This window comes from Falco rusticolus, chromosome 18 (assembly GCF_015220075.1).
Source record: "Falco rusticolus isolate bFalRus1 chromosome 18, bFalRus1.pri, whole genome shotgun sequence".
NCBI lineage: Eukaryota > Metazoa > Chordata > Aves > Falconiformes > Falconidae > Falco > Falco rusticolus.
Window position 1 is genome coordinate 3,631,697 of NC_051204.1, and position 11,168 is coordinate 3,642,864.

The 11,168-nt window shown below is 38.3% G+C and overlaps 1 protein-coding gene across 1 annotated transcript; it reads left to right on the top strand.

The window, feature by feature from the left end:
• The first annotated feature begins 293 nt into the window (after positions 1-293).
• On the top strand, positions 294-10,943 carry KRT23 (keratin 23). The gene is made up of 8 exons (XM_037411473.1): positions 294-740; positions 4,323-4,405; positions 5,863-6,019; positions 7,615-7,776; positions 7,867-7,992; positions 8,735-8,955; positions 9,884-9,915; positions 10,599-10,943. Exons 1-8 carry the CDS (start codon positions 324-326, stop codon positions 10,700-10,702), a joined length of 1,302 nt encoding a protein of 433 aa, XP_037267370.1. The 5' UTR covers positions 294-323; the 3' UTR covers positions 10,703-10,943.
• Positions 10,944-11,168: the final 225 nt, after the last annotated feature.

Here is an 11,168-nt window from a genome sequence, read left to right on the forward strand (position 1 = left end):
TCCTGTTCCACACCTACTGATTTTAGCCACACCTCACTATTACAATATGAAAAGAAAAGAGAAAAAAAAAAACCAAAACAACCAAAAGGAAAGCAATCTGGTATGTGGCTGTGCTTCCAAATAACAACAGTGTGTGCAGGCTCATAAATGCTTCAGAATTGACCAAGAGGAAGCACGTTTCATGATGACACAATCTTGTTGCTGTAGTCATTCATCGAAGGGAAACTCCCACAGGAAAAGGCATAAAGCTGCTTGGAGAAGGCTAAGGAGCTGCTCAGTGCTAGTCAGTCAAACATTGGGTTAGATTCACAACAGAGCTAAGTATGAGCACCAGCCAAGGCCCTTTTCAATTTTTTTCTGGGACCCTCGGGGGTAGTTCAGGGTGTGGTTTGGCCCAGCAAGGAACTTCTTACAGACCTTCAAGTGCAGATGGTTGTGCCAGCAGCACACATGCCTCTTTCTCCTCTGCCAGACCCCTCTGGCTGGCTACTGGAGGAGGGGCTCCTTGGGGAGGCTTCGGCGAGCACCATGGGGAAAGCATCTTCCTGGGTGGGAATGAGAAACAGACTATGCAAAACCTGAATGACCGTTTGGCTGCCTATCTGGACAAAGTCCGTTCCTTAGAAGCAGCTAACACTCAGCTGGAAAGCTGCATCCTAGAGTGGCACAGGACAAAGTCTCACGGAAAGAGGCATGACTTCAACCAATACGAGCAAAACGTCACTGACATGCAAAGACAGGTAAGTCAGAGCTATAAGTGACTATGTCATTCTATGCTCTTTTAAGGAATCTGGGTACTCATTTATGTTGATGGCTTTCCTTTAAAGAAAGTTGAATAAACACTTCTAAATGGTAGAAATACTAATGAAAGTGGTTACAGGACCTGGACATAAGCATTCTTCATGTTCAGAAGGAGTAGAATGGGGTACAAGAAAGATAGGCTGTTAGGAGACAAGGGGGATTCTGCAAAGACTGGTGTAATAAAGGGATTTATATGCTGCCAAGTGTTTGTTTCTGTGCATGAAACTGTGGTTTGAGTAACTATGTCTGGCAGAATCTGCTCTTTTTGACTGCACATGTATTCAAGCAAATTACAAAGCAGGCAAACTGAGAAGACTGCCTTCCTTCACACATGCTGTCCTTAGACATACTGTTGCACTTCATTTCTTTGATTCCTGTGGTAGCAGACAATGAAACTACAGGAGTTTTGGGTCCAATGAGCTTATGTAATCAGATGGAAAAATACTTCATTGTAATTAAGAAAATAGCAGTGACAAATTCCTTGTGGATGTTTTCACTATAATTAAAAGAAGAATTTCTGGTTCCTGCCAGTAGTTAATATTAACGTTCAACAGTAACTCTTTCAATCTCCTGAACTCACGTGTCTTTAAATTTAAGCATAATATTAATCTGTATTCATAATGAACATATTAGCACTGTAACCATCTGTGTGACTAATCAGTGTAATTGACTTTATATAGCCATATGGGGCAAAACCCAAAGGTATTCCAAATGCGATGCTGTAGTTTTCCCTCCACTTTTTATAATCTGGTTACCTGGCATTCTCCAGACCCTGTGCATTTTTTTTCAAAAGGGACTGGAAATAGTATTACCCTGCATTTTCGCTGACTGCGGCCAGGGACTTAATCAAACTCCCTGCTCGCTGTTAAATGTGTTGCCTCCAGGCAGAAGATGAGGCACTCCGACCACAGACAATGTGTAAGGAGAACCAGAATTGTCATCACCTATTTCTCTTTTAAGGATAACGAAAGGTCATCCATCTCCAGACCTACCACTTCAGCACTTTTTTTAACTGATCCAGAGATAAAAACTTGTTCATCAAGAATATAAATGTGCTTGCACTGATCTGGAATTAATAAATCAGAACTATTTTGGAAGACAATAAGATAAAAACATAATGCTGATTGGGGTGAAGCTCTCACTTTTGAAGAGGTTGTAACCAAAACACTTTTTTTTGACAGTCCTCACTTAAATAGCTATCCCTGGCTACAGGCACCTCTTAGGCTAATGGTGGTCTCAGCCAGTGCTGAATGCACACTCAATAGTGGGGAGGAAAGGCTAGTAAAGGATTATTTACAGGTGACAATTTAGTGATTTAATGCAGAATTTTCACTTTCTCTATAAATTACTGCAATTAGCACCATGACTGTCAGTAAAACAAGTGAAAATATAGCATCTATTTATTAAATATAATTACATTAACTAACCATGAATTGAAAAGGTGAAAATAATTCAGCACCTAAAATGAAATTTAGATATAATTTAGGATCCTAGATCAAATAACACAGAAAGTCTATGATATCCTGGCTGTCTAAACTTGGAGGCTTATAATCATTTGGGTTCTACATTTTGGACCTGAATTCTGGATGAACATGCCAGATGGAGCAACGTTGCTTTGCTCCATCCTGAATCCTTTCTAACACAGCTACAAAGTAAAATAGCACCAGTTCTTCCAGTAAATGTCTCATTCAAACACCTTCTACCGCTAAATAAGCAAACTGGTTTACAGAGAATTCAAGGAGACAGGATCAATGCTGTTAGACAAAGGACACAAGACATGCTGAGGAAGAAGTTAATGCAGGAAGCCTTCTTGAAAAAAATCTAGTTTGAGAAGGAATTTCAGTGTGTTTCATATATAATAATGTGTGAGTTCTTAAGTCTGTAAATTTGCAGATTGGTATTACTGATATACCCATATTCATGATGGATGTAGTGAAGGACTCTGTAACATTGTAAACAGATAAATGTCCACATTTGAAATGCACTGCCAACTGGCACAGCAATCAACATCCTACAGCAGCTGGCAAAACACTGACAATTGTTCAGATTGCACAGAAGGAGTCGTAAAGCATTTACATAAATGTGTTGCTGTGTTGCACGATTATGAAATGGCACTAAGTTGAAGAACTCACACGTTGCTTTCTCATTGCCTTGTTACCTTCCATAGTAGAAGTTACTACTCTCTTAAGTATGTATTCAACAATTGTCTCTTCTCTGACAACAAATTCCAGGCAGCAACACATTCAGGGTACTGTTATACTTCTCCCGCTGGCCTTGATCATGTCCCAGGGCAGTATCCAAGGTGTGCTGCTAATTGCTCAAGGATGTACAGTCTCCTAACAGATTAGTTAAAACATTCCATAGGCACCTTCGTTTTTACCATGAGCAGTAAACTTTTGACACTTCAGGACAATTTTGCCATTTCCTTGTTTCTTTGTGATTCATTTAGGTGTGGGAAGTTTTACTTCAAGGTGCTGAGAGCTCTGTAACTAGCTAATGATTTCTGTACAGCCATAATGCACCTTGTTTTGCTCTGTAAGTGTTGAGTGAAGACAGCTGTTGGAACTGCAACCATGCTTCTCTTTCCTCTTTGTTAAAAAAGGACACAACGTCCCACAGTTATTAGCTCCTGCTAATTATGTATGAGTTCCTGCTAGAATTCTTTCAAAGATTTTGAATGGAATACTGAGCTTTTCATATTCAGACCTATAGTTCAAAGCTACTTCATGTTAACAGGGACTTACAACTCTTTTCAGTGCATGCTGAATACACTGAAGGAAAGATGCAGTGCACTTTCGGGGCAATTTTCAACATCCCAAAGCAAAATCAGAAACAAGAATTAATCACTCCATGCTGCTGGATGATTCAATACAGTTATAGGTTAATAACTGAATGGACAGTGACAGCTAGATGCTAGTGTTACTCTCAAAATGATAATCCATGCAGCTCCAGACTGAAGCACACGGTGGATTTGAGGGGCCCTGCTCACAAGTTGCTGCTACCATCATGGTTACATCTCTGCACCACAACACTGATTCAGCAAGGTGTTTATACACGTGCTTACTTTTTAGCATATGATTAATTTCAGGTTTTTGATTGTACTCAGACACAGCTTAATGGTTCTTACTGAAATTTGCCCTAGAGATGATCAAGGCTGCTTTTCAAGCAATGCTAAACAGAATTAAAATCAGTTTACAAAAAAAAGAAGGAAGACAGTGATTGTTATGCTGTAATACATCATGAAGTTTGTGTAATACTATTCATATCCTCTACCTGGCCATAAATAAGATGAGTCCTCCTGCTTCATATCCAGAAAAGTAAGATAAAGCGAAAAGTAAGATTATGGACAAAAATTGCAGAAGCATGTAAGTGAATCGGGAAACTAAGCTCTTTTTATTCATGTTCTCTCCTTAACATGGGAATTCTACAATTTAGATACTTCCTACAAGCAGCAGGGAGTCTAAAACATCACAGGTTATTCACCACCACCATATGGCAACACTGAGTCTCCTGTTTTCCAGATTGAGGAAGGCAAGATCACCAATGCCAGTATCCTTTTACAAATTGATAACGCTAACATGGCATCTGAAGACTTCAGGCTCAAGTAAGCTCTTCTATGGTTTCCTGATTAAGTTTGAAAGAGAGTTAAGCAAAATACTGCTTTTTCTTGATAATCCAATATGAAACTGATTTTACTGAGGTTTTCTGGTGATACTGGATAAATAAAACCAATGTAGAACAGAAAAAGGAAAAAAAAAAAGATAAAACCCAGAAAGGATAAAAAGGATGTAAAAACCACAAATGATTGCTGAACTATCTTGAGTCACCCTGTTTATGATACTTGGTTCAGGTCCTGAAGAGCAGGTTTTACAGCAGACACTTGATATGTGTGACAAAAGGCATTTAAAACTGCCATCTGGGAATACAAATTAACGCTTCTCTGCCCTATGCTTTCCCAGTCCAGCCCAAATCTATTTCCTGTACTTACCATCTTTTCTGTCCAGCTCCGCAGGAAATACCCATCTTTTGGTATCTTCTGCTTTGGAGCCTCATGAATTTTGCCACAGTGAATTTTTGTTCCAAGGTGACACAGGGACCAGTCCTCCCTCAGCTACCAGTACGGTTTGGTTTTTCAGTACACTGTTGAAAGACAGTTCTCAGATCAACTAGAAAGCCAAAATGTTCGGACAGAAAACTTCCAGGCAGATCTTTGCAAAGGAAATGAATTTACATTTCTGTAAGTTAGACTTCTCAGGAATTAGGAAGATCTGTCTTATTTTCAACAGATGATGATCAGCTATTAAAAAAATATCTCAGCTTTTGGTAAGATCGTAAAAAACTCAAAGACCTTGAACACTGTAGGCCTTATCTAGCCATGCCTTTCTTTCTTTATCATTCAATACTGTCATAAAGAGGAAACAGTAGAACTACTTTGAGAGACTGGAATCGTAGAATGAGTCTAATACATTGAATTTAGAAACATCAATAGAGCCCATAAAAAATTAAGTAAAGGGCAAGATTCTGAGGAGCAAAAGTGCTTCATGTGCCCCAGAGAAGATACAAAAGTGTCCTTCTGTCTTTGGCTCCCTACAAATGGCAAACTGCAAAAGGTTAGAGAGAGATGCTAATAACTGGTTTCCATGACATTTTTCCTATTTCACAAATGACTGAAAAGTTATCATTTTGGAGCATTGCTTGTTGATACTATTTTTACATATTTATTGGCAGTTTTTTGAGAATTATATTGTCAAAGCTTTCACAACCTGGTGAATATATTATTAAAATGCAAAAAAGTAAAATGAAAGCGAATAATGGTTTCATACCACATAGAAGTTTTAAGGAAGAAAGAAAAACAATAATTAAACCCATCTTATTTTTAAGACTGTTCAAGAATATTCAAAGAACAAATGCTAGAAACAGAATTTGTTTTCTTGGTTTTTTGTTCTCTCTAGTTCCCTACATAGAGGACTTAAGCAAGTCTACTTCTCTTTGATCTTATACAAGAGGCTAGAAGCAGTCTGTTCTTAACAAGCATGCTTTATCTTCTTCTTCCTGATAAAGGTATGAAGCAGAGAAGTCTCGCAGGCAGGGAGTGCAGCTCGATGTTGAAAACCTGCGTAAGGAGCTCGATGGCCTGACCATTATTACAACAGATCTGGAAATGGAAATTGAAGGTTTGAGAGAAGAGCACATCCTGAGGAGGAAAGACCATGAGGAGGTAGAAAGAGTTCCACTTGGTAAAATCCTATCACACAAATCTTCGCTACCATGTAATTAACTTTGAGTAAGATCCACAATCTATAAATGGGATTGATGATTCAGAATCTAATCATGTTTCTAAAGAAGCCAAAGAGTCAGATGAGGCACAAAGTTTGTGTACTACTTTACCAATTAAATTGGGATTTCAGAAAGGATAACAAACCGCTGTATTTTCACCCACTCTTTTGTAGCCACCTATCCATCCGTCATACATAGCTAATAATAACTTATGTATTTGACAGAAATATTCTCAGAAATACTTAGATATAAATAGACAGAGATTTCAAGTAAATAGGAAATGTTATTGGTTGCTGTTGAATTTTACCCATCACTCTCTTTTCCCTCAACTCTGGATATCTCATTTCACAGAACCACAGCAGCACAGAGTAGCTGAGGTTGGAAGGGACCTCTTGAGGTCACCTTGTCCACCCCCCTTGCTCAAGCAGGGTAACCTAGAGCACGATGACCTGAACTAAACAGACCTTGAATTCTTGAAGGTCCAACATTAGAAACAATAGTTGGTGAAGTCAAGTAAAATTACTTATTCTTGCAAAATCCTAAGCACGATAGTTAGATAATTGTCAAAAATCATGCTGCTCTGACTTCTTCCAGAGCTATACCACAGTGGTCTCTGCTATTCCCACATAAATATAATACCACTGCCTGACAGCACACTGTTTTCATTTCGCCCGATCTGATGATATTTTCTGTTATTACCTAATGCAGAACTAAACACCCTACTCTGTATCTATGGATTATTAAAATGGAAAATAGAAACACAAGGGTTACACAGCAGTAGATGAAGAGGTCTTTGGCTGAACCCTTATTGCCAAGGATACTACTGAACAGCTATAATAAAACAGTTCTTGGAAGCAGGGCAACCAACAGAGACATCAGTATGTCCAGTTGATCTGCATTTTGGAGGCCATGATGTCATACCCTGAAATGCTGCTTTGCCTAGGTGCTTTTGAAAATGGTACCTAGCACATAAGATTGTGCTACACCAAAAGGAATGTTACCATACCTGCTTGACTTGTCCTGTAATTATGTTGTTTACACGGTAATTATATGCTTTAATCCAATTATTCCTTTAACAATTACATAGAACTTTTACATTTCTCTCCTGTAAACTTAGTTATAGTTCCATAAATATTAACATACAGGGTAAGAAAGACGAAATTACTGTTAGATTTTCATCAGAGCTTTTGGGTTCTGAATAGATAAATAAATAAAAAATGTCAGTGCTTCTTCATTAAGTATATAACTCCCAGAACATTATACAAAAAGATCTTCTCACATGTTTTTTACGGAGTTCTCTAGCACAGTTCTGCCACAGAAGCAGATATGAATCATTGGTTTAAGTCACATCATAGTATTATCAATATATAAATTTGCAAATAGTGTTAACTGAATATAGATAACAATTAACCTACCATAATGAAAAAAATATTTTGGGTATTGTGAAAGGAGGGAACTGAAGAAGCCAAGACAGGAGTGAAAACTTTCCACTTTAATTAACAAGTTTGTTTGTTTCCTCTGCTAATATATGAATAGGATATGGAAGCAAATCGCTCATCACAAGACTTCAAAGTCAATGTAAAAGTAAATGCAGCACCTCCTGAAGACTTAGCCAAGATTCTAGCAGAAATAAGAGAAGATTATGAAGCCATAATTGAAAAGAATCGTCAAAGCCTGGACACTTGGTACAAAGAACAGGTAACAGGTATTTTCTGCTCATTTCAAAGATCTCTGTTCTATACACGACTAACCAGAATCAGAAGGTTTTCTCTTGCTTTTGCTTTATAGAGCACAGCTATGTCTCTGGCAGCAGCCCCTAATCCAGAACAGATACAGCACAATGAGAATGAGATCAAGGATCTAACCCGTACTTTACAGTCCCTGGACATCGAGCTGCAGGCACAGATGAGTAAGGTATCTATTGTAGACATCTCTGGCTGGGCACTGTTACTTCACATATTCTCAGAAACTGTCATGGACCAATTCTTCATTTAAATCCATAGCCTAGCATAACTATTGTAGTTATTAAAGTACCAGTGAAACTGGAATTCGGACTATGCTAACTTTGCCAGAATATGCAAAATAGATTCAGCAACCACCACCAAGAAGTGAAAAATCTCTGTCTGTCCTTGGAACAAAATATGGGGTGTGAAGAAGAGATGGGATAGCTGCCTCCATGATCTAGAAAGAAAAAATGTCCAAGTAGATGGATAGTAATACAAAATTCATATTTACAACCCCTGTTATAATGCATGAAATATATGAACTGAAAAATGTTGGCGGGGAATCTTCAAAAATATTACTCAGCTCTTGCACAGGTTAAAGCTCATATGCCCATGACTTGGAGACTTTGGAGCAATTCTGGACAGTAAATGCAGAACTGACAATAGAGTTAACTGTTACAGGAGCACAGCTTTTGAGCAGAAAGAATATGGCAGGGATAAATTACTCAGGTTTTGCCTCTCATTATGCACACATGACACAGCTTCATGATTCTGCTGTCTTTACATGAACAGTCATGCAAATGCGTAAGTGTTTAAATTACCACAGTCTTAATTTTGCAATCTTCTACCTAGAGACCAAATTTTCTGGCATTTCTGCATTATATTTACCACATAAATAATAAACATAATATTGGTATTATCTGCTGTCTTAGAAACGCATGCTGGAAGACACTTTGGCTGACACTCGGAATTACTATGCTGTTGCACTTCAAAACATGCAGCAGATAATCTCCAAATGTGAGGAAGAGCTAACCCAGGTTCGTTGTGACATTAAGCAGCAAAATAACCAATACAAGGTTCTTCTTGGGATCAAAACCCGCCTGGAGAAGGAAATTTCCACTTACCGCCTGCTGCTGGAAGGGAATGTTGACGGGTAAGGCAAAGCCGCCCTGACTGGAATAGATGACAAGAGAGTTCTCATATTCGTGTTATTTATTTGTTTGTTCGTTTATGCTTAATCAAAGCTTGTGAGTTCCATACTACATCAAGGGTTGGTATTTTAATGTGATGGATCATAATAAAAAGCTGAAGCCACTTAGGATACAGAGAAATGTGTATCCATGTAATTTGGATTACCTAAATTAACATAACTTCTTATTAAAAAAAAATAATAATCTGTATACCCACAGTATACCTGTCTCAGCATGGGAAAAAATGCCAATTTCAGTTAACTTCACAGTTATTTCCTATCTGCAAAACAAGTTCTAGATCAAAAAGAAGCCTGGAGACAAGTTTAGATCTTTTTCTGTCAGCCATCTGCAGTTACAAATACCAGCACACAAAATCTGTACTGTGTGCCCCTCTGCTGATGGGTTGTTTGGTTTCCCTTGTCTGAAATGTCTGTGTTCAGACACCTTTGGGCCTCTATTCTTTATTCTCTCACCTCAGATACAGAGTAAGTCTTACTTAAACAAAATGAGAAAAAGGAAGTTTAGCAGCCTTTATAACTGAAAATCTCGGGGAGGCAGGACAGTATGGCACCAAGTACGGAGTTATCTGTCAGAAGTCAAAACAAGATTGACTTAGGCAACTCAGAATATATGAGAAACAATGCAGCTGTCCACAGTAGAGCAATAATGAATGTACACAGGAACAGTTTCAGCTGAGAGTGTCTGTACCTAAGACTACCGAAGAGGAAAAGTTTTCATGGTATAAAAACAGAATTCTTTTTTCTTTTTTCTTTTTTTTTAATCTCTTTTTATAGTGGTATCAGGTCTCCTTAGAATCAGTGAGAAGAAGAGGATGAATAACTTCTTGAAATTAGCATAATAATTATTTTTTCTGTTTTATTATCTTCACAGGGTAGCAAGAAAATCTGAATCAAAAGCTAAAGGTAAAAGTCCCATATTTTGTTCTCTATAGTGACTCTTAACCGTTGTCATTTCCCATCAATTTTTACTCAGAATAATTTTAAGCTTACTTGAATGAGCTATGAAAGGTTTGCACGGCAATTAATTCTCGTGGAGGCCATATTTGAGAATAATTTCAGTGATTCATTGGTCTTGTGAAGAGCTGGACTTCAGAGCACATTCTGCTATGCCTGCCCCCTGGCAGACTGCTTCAGACTGACCTCTGTTAGTCAACTACGTTGTCCAAAGCTCAGACTCGAGACTAAAGCTTTCATGGTATATGAGGAGGCATCGAGACTCCATTTGGTGACTAAAACAGTGTTAGGGCTTGTGAGCAAACAGAAAATCTGCATGTCTGGAAACTCATATTCTGGCATGAGCATGACCTACAGACATTTAGGATAATCTGCTCTGAAGTTAGATTTGCATTGGCTGGGATGTAGCTGTATTATTCATTTGCCCTGACCTGGACAAGACTCAGGGTGACTTTCTGGCAGTACATTTCAAAAAGAGCAATAGTAACTATTGACTTAAAGGGAAACATGTAAAGATAAATCAGCTGAGGAGGTAGCTGGTAAATTACTGTAAATTAAGCTTTCCCTGCATCATCTTGTCTCAGCATTGCTTCTTGTCTAACTTGTCTAATTAAGCTTTCTTTTTCTTTAAGAACACACGGGGCAGACCCATCGGAAGATCAAAGCAATTGTCCATGACAGTGTGAATGGGCAGGTGGTATCCTCCACCATCAACGAGATCCACCAGCAAGCCTGAAGTAAAGAGTTCTGCTAACTACTGGCTTTCCTAGCAGGCTAAGCTCTGACAACCCTTCTGTGCAACTACGTGCTGTATGTTCGTCTCCCTGTGTGTAAAAGAGGGATACTATAGCAAACGTTCTCCTAAAATGATTTGCAGCTTAATAATGAAAAGTGCCATACAGAGCTAGGTATAGCTGATATTACTAGTTTAAAGAGCTTTTAGTCATCAGAACACTGAAGAAAAGCTATTCCATGAAAGTGACTGGCTGAGCTGGTAATACATGTATTATGCACATCTCACTGGGGCATGAATCTCCATCTGTGATTCATTTATTGCTCTACAAATTAACTATAATTTAAAGTGAATAATCTCTCAGCTTTTCTCCTGATTTTATGTCTCTCATCATATACCAATAAATTCTTTTCCATTACTTTTTCTGGTGGTTGTAATTTCTGATTTTGTTTTTTCTTACATATGCACC

Bases quoted from the DNA above. Each gene is read 5' to 3' on its own strand.
- KRT23 (XM_037411473.1), top strand. From the start codon at position 324: ATGAGCACCAGCCAAGGCCCTTTTCAATTTTTTTCTGGGACCCTCGGG. The intron at 8,956-9,883 runs GTAAGGCAAAGC...TTATCTTCACAG, and splicing joins CTGGAAGGGAATGTTGACGG to GGTAGCAAGAAAATCTGAAT. The intron at 9,916-10,598 runs GTAAAAGTCCCA...TTTTTCTTTAAG, and splicing joins ATCTGAATCAAAAGCTAAAG to AACACACGGGGCAGACCCAT.